The sequence below is a fragment of the Monodon monoceros genome, unplaced genomic scaffold (assembly GCF_005190385.1).
Source record: "Monodon monoceros isolate NGI ecotype Baffin Bay Population unplaced genomic scaffold, NGI_Narwhal_1 Super_Scaffold_11, whole genome shotgun sequence".
Classification (NCBI taxonomy): Eukaryota; Metazoa; Chordata; class Mammalia; order Artiodactyla; family Monodontidae; genus Monodon; species Monodon monoceros.
Genome location: NW_021703767.1, coordinates 2,558,731 through 2,569,309, shown reverse-complemented (window position 1 = coordinate 2,569,309; position 10,579 = coordinate 2,558,731). Strand labels below are relative to the sequence as shown.

Here is a 10,579-nt window from a genome sequence, read left to right as displayed (position 1 = left end):
CAGGTGAGCATGCGCCTGGTCCGCTTGCTGCTGGCCCCGCCTCCACACGGACCTGGTGCCGGAGCTTAGTTACGTTACCAGAGAGGGAAGTTCACACCAGGAACACAAAAACGTAGTAAAAAGTATAAAAAATAAGTAGTGTATGTTTGTCTCCTATGTATATACATGTACAGTATTCGCTTTAAAAAAAGAACAAAGCTTGAACAGCACTGACCTGACCTCTCACTTCATTTTCCTAAAACGGAGGCCCACCAAGCACAGGGCCCGGACAAGGTGGGCCGTCCCCCGACCGCAAGTGGCCCATCCCTGTCCGTCCCAGCATCACAGAATCGCCATATTGCACGATCCCCACTCCACCCCAAGTCAGTTGTTCTTTTTGGACCCTGATAATGAAATGCATAAAAACTTAATTAGCAGCGGAAATAAGAGGTGCAGGAGGAAGAGACTTCCCCAGCTCCCTCGGAGGTGCCCTGGGGCTCCAGGCCAAGTGACCGGGGCGGGAGCGGGGAGCCTCCACCTCGCGGTCCCCCCACCCCAGCCAGGTTCCTCTTTGCAGCCCCTCCGAAGAATCCTGGAAAACCAGCTCCCGAGCAGTTTATAAAACGTCTCCTCTAAAATAAGAAAAACTATCCTCTGGGTTCTGATTTCAGGGGAGAGGATTCCAAGAATTTATAGATTATCTTCTCTTGGGCTGGACGTGAGAGCTTTTCAAGGATTGATACGTAAAGCAGAAAGTTCACAGTTTTCAAGTGAAGCGTAAGTGTTCCAGGAAGTGGAGAATTGTGAACTAAAAAACAACCCACTAACACATGCACGCGCACACACACGCAATGGGGACGCACAGCTCACACCACGGTTTCCTGGGGGCAATCGGCGACCCCCTCCCCACCCCCCCCACCCCGTGACCCTGACCACAGCGCTGCCAGCTCCACCCGCTGCCCTCCTCCCGCTTCCCATCCACCCGCCCCAATGACAGGCCCCTGGATTATTATTTTTCTTCAAAAAGTTTCCAGTCCCTACTTGGAGTTACAGTTGCTCAGTGCAAGGGGAAAAAAAAAAAAATCAAACAAAATATAAACTAAAAAGCCAAAACACCAAACGTATTGCTTGTTTGCCTGCTGAAAAGTTCTTGGCTTTGAGTCCGGAAACGTCTTCACATACTCTGAAATTATTGCTTCGAGAAGTCACAGCCCGGCCGGGCCCCTCACTGCACCAAGACGAAGGTGCCCGGCGGGCCCGAGGTCAAGTCCTCCATTTCACAGTCCCCCTGGGGCAGCCCTGCGGGTTCCAGGCTCGGGGACAGCGTGGCAAAGCATGGCTGGGGGGCCACGGCGGCAGGGCCAGGGGCCGTAGAGCTGCTGATGTGCAAGTGGGCGTCCAGGAGCTGGGCGGCCGACGCCACCGGGGAGCCGCCGGCCTGCAGCAGGGGGGGCGGCAGCAGCAGGCCGGGCCCCAGCCCCAGCTCCTTCTGCAGTCCCGACACGAGGAGGGTGCCATCGCAGGGGGCGAGGACCAGGGGGGCTGGGGGGGGCTGGGCGGCCGGCTGGCAGCCGGGTGGGGCCGCCGGGTGGTGCTGTAACTGGAGCAACCTGACCAGGCCGAGGGACAGGGAAGGCAGGTCAGTGCCGGCCGGCACGCGGCTGCCCCCCGCCACCCGGCCAGGCTCCCACACGATCGGGTTTCCACCCGCCAGGGCTGAGGGCCCGCCCCATGGAAGTACGGGCTGGAGCTGCTCGGAACACGCCACTCTGGGCGTGACTCATCCCCTGAGCAATTCCTGGCATTTCATTCCCCGTCTTGCTTTCGTAGCAGCTCAGAGATGCCAACCAGACGTGACATTCTTACCCGCCGCCCCCTCCCTCCCCCACTGCGGGCCGATGCTCCCCACCCCTGCCCCCCAGCTACTGGGAAGGAGCCGCACAGATCTCCCCCAGCCTGGGCAGGGCAGCGCTTGTCTGGTTACGTGCAGAAGCGGGAGCTCAGGGGGTAAGGCCGCTCAGAAAAGCCCAAGCCACACGAGCCCTGCCCAGGCCCCGGCGCCAGTGCCACGCGGGCGTCTTACCTCTGCTGGTGCAACACCTCCTCCAGCAGGCTCCTGCCCTCCCGGCCGCCAGCCCCGCCGCCGTGCAGGCCCGGGCTCTGTGCGGGCAGCTGGAAGGTGCTCAGGCCGCCCCTCGAGGTCCGGCTGGAGGAGGGCTGGCACACCTGGCGAGCCAGCCCCTTGATCTTGTTCAGCCCCAGAAAGCCTTTGGTCCTCGCGTTCTTCCTCAGCTGCTGCCGAAAGGCTTTCAGCCCTGGGGACAGGCAAAGTCAACAGGTATACGGACCCGTCCACCAGCCCTGGCCTGATGGCCCATCGCTTGCTGGGGCTTCCAGACAGCAGGAGAGTATGCGGGGCCGAGTGGCGTGAACGTGGTAGGATGAGGGGACCCGCACGCCTTCCTACAGGGTCAAGGGGCCCTCTCGTCACCCCATCACTTCATGACAGCCCCTCTCCTGGGGCTGGGACATCAGTCTCTTTTGGGGTTTGGTTTGGGACAGCAGTTCCAGCCCTGAAGAAGCACACGTCTGGGCAGACAGTGGATCCTTCGTGGAAGGAGGGCGCGAGCAGTGCAGGGGCCTCGGGAGGGAGCTGGGGCCCCACAAGCCCTGGGAGGTGCCAGGAGACCCCGGCCGCCAAGTATGGGTTGCCTTTGTGGCGGGTGCCTCCCTGACCATCCTCCTCCAAGCCAGGAGCTGATGCCCGCCATCCAAGCATCTCTTGGGCTCTTAGGACCAGCTACTAGAGGCCGTGTGAGCTCGTCCTAGAAGCCAGGGCGTCTAGAAGCCGGGCAGCAGCTTCGGCCTGCCCAGGGAGCACAGCTGCTCCACCAGGACCAGCTAGAAGAGGGGTTTGCCACCTGCCGTTAAGGACAAAGTGATGTCCCCCCGGGGTGCACACGGGTCTCCCAGGGAAGGCAGAAGTGGGTGCGAAAGGGGAAGTCACCTTGAGTGAGAGAGGTGTCTGACGCCCTCCGGCCCTCCTGGAAGCTGACGGGGAGCAGGGCGGCTCCTCCCAGGGCCCCCTGCGCCTGCAGCACAGGGGTGGCGGACTGGGTCCCCAGGAGTGGCGAGGCCAGTCTGAGCGGGGAGCAGGCGCTCAGCAGCCCCTGAGCGACCAGGTGTCCGCTGAGCCCAGCCAGGCCGTCACCCGCAGAGGTCAGGCAGCTGTCGGAGCTGGTGCCTTCGGAAGGACTGGCCGCGGAGGGTGAGACAACGATACCTGCAGAGCAGCAGGCGCTGCTGAGGCCAGACGCACCCGGGGACGCCCGACGCCCTTTGCAGCAAGTCCAGGTGCTCTGGCCCCGGAGCTTCGCGCCTGCTGCGGCGTCTCCCGGGCCCTCAGATGGCCTGTGGCCCACTGACGGGGCAGACAGCTGTGCCCTCCCCACCCCTAGCCTCAACTCTGGAGGTAGGAAGTCTGCGACAGCCAGATGCCCCCAGAGTCCAGGGAGCCTCGACGGCCAGCACCATGGGGCTGGGGGCACGGCTACAGCCAACAGGTGGCGCTTGGACCTGGGACACAGTGGGGCCTGGGCCGAGGACCTGCCCTGCTAGCCCCTGAGGGCAGCTAAACCCCACGCCGTCCCTGCCACTCGAGGGCCACCGGCGAGGTCTAAGTATGGTCCACGTGGCCTCGGGCGATTCAGGAACAGCAAACCTGAAGACGCTGCCCGTCACAGCCCACCCGCCGGGCATGCCCCTGACCCACGGGGACGCTTACATGGAGGGATGCGCGGGGAGAAGCAGGTGGAGACCTCGGCCAGCGTGTGTCTCCGGCCGGTGCTGCCAGGCGGGGGCCCCCGTGCGACCTGCTCCTCGTCCAGGCCCGGGCCCCGCCTGGCCTCCTCGCTGATGGCCGTGTCCAGCAGGCTGCTGGGGGAGACGGAGCGCCACTGGCACACGCCGTGGCAACCGGTGTCCACGGGGAAGAGCGAGGGCTGCGGGGACACACAGAGGCCGGTGACCACAGCGCTCCGTGAGGCCCGGCCCGGGGCGTCACCAGCACTGGGAACCTGACGGGCCCACCCCGGACACCGCCTGCGAGGCGCTCGCACACCTGCAGTGAGCCGTGGAGGTCACAGTCCAGCTCGGCCTGCAGGACGGACTGCCCCAAGGTCTGGGGCTGCGCGCAGAGCAGGGCAGAGCGGAAAGCGTCACCGGGGGGGCCTTCCTGAGGCACCTGGGGGCCAGCAGATGAGGACAGAGGCCGTGAGGGACAGAGGCAGGGGACGACCGCAAGCAACACAGCGTCGCGGAACAGACCGGGCTGGCTTCCCGCTGAGTTAACAGGCGTCGGCCGCCAGCTGCGGGCTCAGGACACGTGTGTAGCCCCCTCCAGTGCCTCACTGGCCGAGTGGTGGCACCAGGGGCCGTGAAGGAACAGGGAGTGGTCGGGTGGGGCCTGACCCCCAGCAGAACGGCTGGCATCCCCCCACCCTGCTTCACCACACGGGACCCCCTGCCAAGTGCCTAACGGGAGTGGGCAGGTGACCTGGCGGCTCAGCCCGCGTGCCCTCCCAGCCATGTCCGAGCAGGGTATTCCTAACTTGGGGACACAGTCCAAGGCAGAGACTCGGGGCTGGGTATCGAAGGCGCCGCCCCCTCACCTCAAATCCGCTGAGGTCCGAGCTCCGGGGCCTCTGTTGCCAGGCGTGGCCAGGGCGGGCCGGCGGCTGGGCAAGCCGGAGCTCCTTCAACCGCTCCAGGAGGAGGTAATAAATGGCAGCGAAGTGGTTGTAGCTGCTGTTCTGCAGCGACTGCGGGCAGAGAAGCGGGGTCAGAGTGCAGCCGGCGGGGGGGGCTCCTGAAGAGCCCGCCCCCGCGCCATTGTGGGGTGGCCAAGAACACCCTCTCCCGTGGGCGAGCTGCCCTTCGATCAGCCACGCACCCGTTTTAACCCGGCTGGCGAGCGCCTGCTTCCCCCGTTCAGCGGCCCGCCCCGCCCCCGACCGGGAAGGCGCACCCTCCCCATGGCATGGCAGGCCAGGCCGGCAGCGCACCTCCACGGTCCTCTGCCGGTCCACGCCCAGCGTCTGCATGATGCCCAGCGCCTGTTCGTCATAGCTGCCCAGACTGGAGGCGTAGCCGAGCAAGGAGAAGACCGGGCAGGTGGGCTGCCGCAGGGTGGGGTCGGCCCGCATCCACCTGTGCTCCCAGATCTGGCTGATGGTGATGCGCTTGGTGGGGTCCACGGCCAGCATGCGGCGGACCAGCGTTTCGCAGTCTGGGGGGCAAGGGAGGCACACTGAGCCCGCGAGGGCCTCCTGCACACGTGTGCCCAGCACCCACCTCGGTCCCTGCAGGGGACATGGCTCCACTGCACGTGGCGAGCAGACAAGTGACCGTCCCAAAGAACGCTGAGGCCGGGAGCGGTGGCCTGGGTGTCACAGACCTGCCGCCAAGGAGGGCCACGGGTCGAGGGATCAGGTCCCTGGGGAACGTGGTCCTAACGTCCACCAGACCGAGCACCACCTAGATTCCCCCACCCTGCTGTGACCAAGCAAGTGAGGAAGCAGCTGTCCAACACCTTCCAAAGTGGAAGGGAAAAGCACAGTGTGGGAGGGGTGAAACTCAGGGGACGGGGCCAGCACCCCGAGTGCTGTCGCTGGGCCCCCAGCCGGCTTCGGAGCAGCCGCATAGGCATCAGCTGGCCCTATAAGTTGGGCACAGAAAAAGCAGCCAGTGGGTTGGGATTCTCTCGCAGGCATCTAGTAAACACCCCACAGTGATATGGGACTGGCTCCCAGGTCCGATGGCAGACTCAGAAGACGGTCAAGCAGGCATTTCAGGAAATAAATTCCTCCTCATCCCCCCAAAGTCTCATCCTGGTTACCCAATAGCTCGGGCAGCAGGCTGGTGACCGTACCCGCCCAGAGGAGGCCGGGCACTCACCTACCTCGAGACATGAAGAAGGGGATGCGGAACCGGCCCTCCAGCACCCGCTGACGCAAGGCTGGCAGGCTAGGCCCGTCGAAGGGAAGAGACCCGCAGACGAGGACGTACAGCACGACGCCCAGGCTCTGAGGAGGACCAGACTTGAGTCAGCTCCTGCGCCCCGGCACCGGTGCCCCCCGAGCACCCACACCCCCCAGGCACTGCACCAGTGGCTCCTACCCAGATGTCCAGCTGGGGGCCTTCGTACTCCTTCCCCTCGAAGACCTCCGGGGCTGCGTACGGGGGGCTCCCACACCACGTGGACAGAGGCTCTCCTGGCTTATAGAAATTCCCAAACCCGAAATCTGAGAGACAAGGAAACAGGCGATGAAGGTGCAGTGCAAACGGCAGGGCCACAATTTCAAAGGCTCGTGCAATATGGCATGGGGCCCCTCACCGGCATGCACCTCCCTCCTGCTGGGCGCGCTCCTGGGCCCCTCACCTGCCAGCTTGATGTCCATGTTGCCGTCCAGCAACAGGTTCTCGGTCTTGAGGTCCCGGTGGACGATGTTATGGCTGTGGCAGTATTCCACAGCTGACAGAATCTGCCAGAACTTCTTGCGGGCTTCACTCTCGCTCAGGTGCCCGGTGGAGGTCAAGTAATCTGAGGACGGACAAAAGGAAGCTATAGCCCCAAATCCAAAGGTCCGGCCACCGCCTAGGGCACAACGAAAGGATTCTGGGGAGACCCAAACACTGGAGGGGCGATCAGGACATTTCTTTCCAACAGGTACTGAGAATCAGCATGGCTTACCAAACATTTCTCCATTTTTTGCGAATTCGGTGACAATGTAAAGCATATCCTTTGTTTCCATAACCTAAAAAAATAAAGACCTAACGTTTAACCACATAAAGGGAACATACCAACAGTATAAATAATCTACTTGAACCCCAGTAAATTTTTAACTTCTCCAGAATGAGCATGTTCGTTATTTTAAAAAAGGAAAGAAAAGAAAATCTTCCGCAATAAAGAGACAAAGGGGATCCCTATTCAGAAAAAGTTTTTTGGGGTGGGATAGGGAGGGTGGGAGGGAGGGAGACACAAGAGGGAAGAGATATGGGAACATATGTATATGTATAACTGATTCACTTTGTTATAAAGCAGAAACTAACATACCATTGTAAAGCAATTATACTCCAATAAAGATGTAAAAAAAAAAAAAAAAAGGAAAAAGTTTTTTGAAAATCAGAGGTGAGTTCCTCACTGACCTATCCATCCTGATACACCTCTGCTTCCCAAAAATATCTACTTGTACTGGAACTCTCCTCTATGGTATTTTTAACTCACTTTGCCTCACCCAAAGTGAAGGCTCTGCAGGCCCCAGCAGTAAAAGAGATGGCGAGAGTTCTGTGAGGCCTTTCTTCTAGAAGCCTAGCAGGCAACAGATTATCCAAGCCAGGGCCGGCACGAGCTGAATAATAGATAACAAATTCCCCGCCCCACTTGCGTTACTGACCTGATACAGTAGGCTGTGAGAGGCCAGCTTTGCCAGGTAAGCTACAAAAGACTTCTCTCCGTACAGCAAACTCCTCGGCGTGTGTGTCAATAGCAAGAGCCATTGTCAAACACACCTTAGAGGTTCATTTACTGATCGAGAATTTTATTTCACGTTGAAAAAAAATTTTAAGATTTTAAAACATAACTAATTACGAAAGGAGGTCAAATTCAAATCTTTGGTACTGAAAGGAGTAAAACAAACTCATGTCTGTGTATTTTAAAATATTTCAGAGGGAGACAGAGAGAATACATCTTTACAGAAGAAGATCTCTTCAGGGTTCAAAATATAGCTATTCCCTTAAAAAGGCACTTTAAAGACAACTGCCTTGAGCCACAAATCTAACAAGAAAAGCCAACACAATGCAGTTTCGCTACACTTGTAACTACCCTTGCCCTGGACGTGTGTGGTAGAGTGACATGCTGTAAGTTTATCCCTTTCCTCAATTTAAAAAAGAGACGGAGGAAGAATTACGAGTCAACGTGTTTGAAGTTTTAAAAAAAACCTCGAGGAAAGAGCTGAAGCGTCTCACGGAGGTTCTGGGGACCGGGCCAGGGGAAGAAAATTAGACACTAGCGTCAAAACCAGAGCCATAACAATCGCTGCTACCCACTGAACCCTGTCTCCAAACAGTTAAAGCAGCTCATGGAATGATGAGAAAATTCACCCCCAGAAAAGACCTCTACCGTCTGGCTCACTGGGCTCCTCCCGCACAGGGTCAGCGGAGGACAGGAAGATGAGGAAAGCTCTGGCTCATCCCCCTTGTCAAAGTCAAAGACAGACAGGCTTCAGCCCACTCCTGTGGAAACAGGCTGGGCACATTGCTCAGGCACTGACATCAGTGACCATGGAGGAAACATCTTATCTCGGCCTGACTCAAAAATGACAACAGAAACAAAACACGAACTGGAGTGCACGTGACTCGGTCTCGGCACTTAACGATGCTGAGTAAACTGTCATTAGAGGAACACGAGCCCCATGACTCCACCTCATCCTTCACCGTAACCCAGGGCAGCAGCCTCCCCGGGGGGTCATTTCAACCTCAGTCCTCTCCCCTGCCACACTGTACAGCTTCGCCTTGCCAAGGGCACACACACATCCCCACACCGTCCCATATTCCTCTCGGATCCACAGGGTTTCGTGAGAATCGTCAAAAGGAACAACACAACTGGGAGTAATATCAAACATTTGCAAAGAACTTATCCTTCTGCAAGTAGACCCGAGTTCATTTTGCAGAAGCACCTGGCTAAGTAAGAGATTCCTTTGCTGTCCTAATTAAATCAGCACTTAGTTCCCAAAGATACAATTTATTAGTTTCAAGGAAGAACAAAAAGCAAACCAACAGACGGACAGGGTGAGGCACGTTCTTAAAGCAGATGAGAGGGCAAGTTCCTTTTGCTCTCACCGCAGCAAAGGCACCTCATCTCTCCGTTTTTGATGGAAGGGTTGAAAAGGGATAGACAAATGCTCACTGCAGCCTTTGCGCAGATAAGTTTACGAAAGCTGGTAAGAGCAGCTGGTTTTAAAGATTAATGATTATCTGCAAAGGCAGGAGAGTCTAGTTTCACTCAGATTCGTCCCTTCACACTAAATGGTTGACTTGCGGCAATGCAGAGATCTAGTTGTTTGTTTTCATAGTAAATTTAACAACCGACCTCCACGCATTCAAAACTGGAATGAGTAACACTACCAAACAAAACTTTAATGAAGCAAATCTGAATTATGATCCAAGAGCAAGAAAATAACTGCACAGCTTACAGAAGTCAATCTGTTCACCTTATACAATCAACCCCCTGACTCCTACAAACACCCAAAAAGGGGGGCAACCTTCAGAGACTTAAGTTGTTGAAAATTAAAAACATGATACACTTTGCCAGAAGTAACAGTGGAAGGCAAACTTGAGTCCTTACCTGATAAAGCTTTATGATATGAGGATGATTCAGAAGCTTCATGATCTGAACTTCACGGTATATTTTTTCCAAATTGCTTGAATCTAATCGCGTCTTGTCGATTATTTTTATTGCAACCTACAAATTTTTAATAGATAAAGGATATTTTGTTTGAAAAAGAAAAAACCCTCTCATTTAAGCTAATTTACACATTTCATTTTCTGTAGGTTAATTTCTAAAACACTTTATGTCCCCAAAGGTCACAAAAAGTTAGGGAGGAAAATAACGGAAGTAACCATTAATATTACTTAAAAAGCCAAAGATCAATAAATGTTCTAAGTCTCTGCAGGCTCACTTTTCAGGGCTCCAGCTGCGCTCCTAGGTTACCTGCTCATTATCCTATTTGCTGTTCCCCAATGTTTGTACAAATCATGCATAATCATAATATAAAGCATTTCTTTCCTTTTCCAAACTAAAAACTGTCAGCGTTTAGACATTAGGACGAAGGACCCCACAAGCAGGGATCCACCAGCTTCCCCTGCTCCGGGGAGGGGGGGTGTCCACCCGCAGAGGGTGCAAACCCGGAGGGTCCACCCCGGGGTCCCGCCGCCCCACGCACCTGCGTTTTGGTAACTCGATGCCGGGCCAGCTTCACCACCGCGAAATTGCCCTTGCCCAGGGTCCGCTCGATGTCGTAAAAGCCCACCCGGAGAGGTTTCTGCTGTCCCTGGCCCGAGCCCGCGGGGGCCGCGCTCAACTCCGACATGATCACCATGGCTCCGGGCCGCACCTGCGGGCGGGGGGCGCGCTCAGCTCGGCGCCGGCCGGCCCGAGCCCAGGGCCCCCGGCCCGCCGGGCGCGCGGACCCGCTGCCACCCGCCCCCGCCGGCGACCGGCTCCACAGCGACCCCGGATTCCGGGAACCCCTTGGGACGTGCGCCCCGCTCCCACGCCCGCCGCCCGCGCTCGGCTCGGCTCGGGCTCCCGGTCCCAAGCCCTGCGGGGCGCGTGGATCGCCGCTCGCGCTCGGCTCCGTCCCGAAACCCGGACCCCCGCTCCCACGCCCCCCCTACGCCGCCAGCCTCACCACAAAGCGGAGCCCGGCGGCGGCGCCCCGGCCCGCGACCCCCGCGCGCGCACCTGCGGGGCCGCGGAGCCCGCAGCCCCGAGCCCAACGGCGGCCGCCTGCCCGCGCCTCACCTCCGCCGCCCTCGGAGC

The 10,579-nt window shown here is 58.2% G+C and overlaps 1 protein-coding gene across 1 annotated transcript; it reads right to left on the bottom strand.

The window, feature by feature from the left end:
* Nucleotides 1-948: 948 nt before the first annotated feature.
* On the bottom strand, nucleotides 949-10,573 carry SIK1 (salt inducible kinase 1). The gene is made up of 14 exons (XM_029215139.1): nucleotides 10,562-10,573; nucleotides 9,981-10,151; nucleotides 9,383-9,499; nucleotides 6,731-6,794; nucleotides 6,419-6,580; nucleotides 6,157-6,281; nucleotides 5,939-6,062; nucleotides 5,043-5,266; nucleotides 4,650-4,799; nucleotides 4,100-4,222; nucleotides 3,764-3,980; nucleotides 2,987-3,262; nucleotides 2,063-2,294; nucleotides 949-1,589 (listed from the first exon to the last, which is right to left on the bottom strand). Exons 2-14 carry the CDS (start codon nucleotides 10,134-10,136, stop codon nucleotides 1,205-1,207), a joined length of 2,355 nt encoding a protein of 784 aa, XP_029070972.1. The 5' UTR covers nucleotides 10,137-10,151; nucleotides 10,562-10,573; the 3' UTR covers nucleotides 949-1,204.
* Between the last annotated feature and the right edge of the window lie 6 nt (nucleotides 10,574-10,579).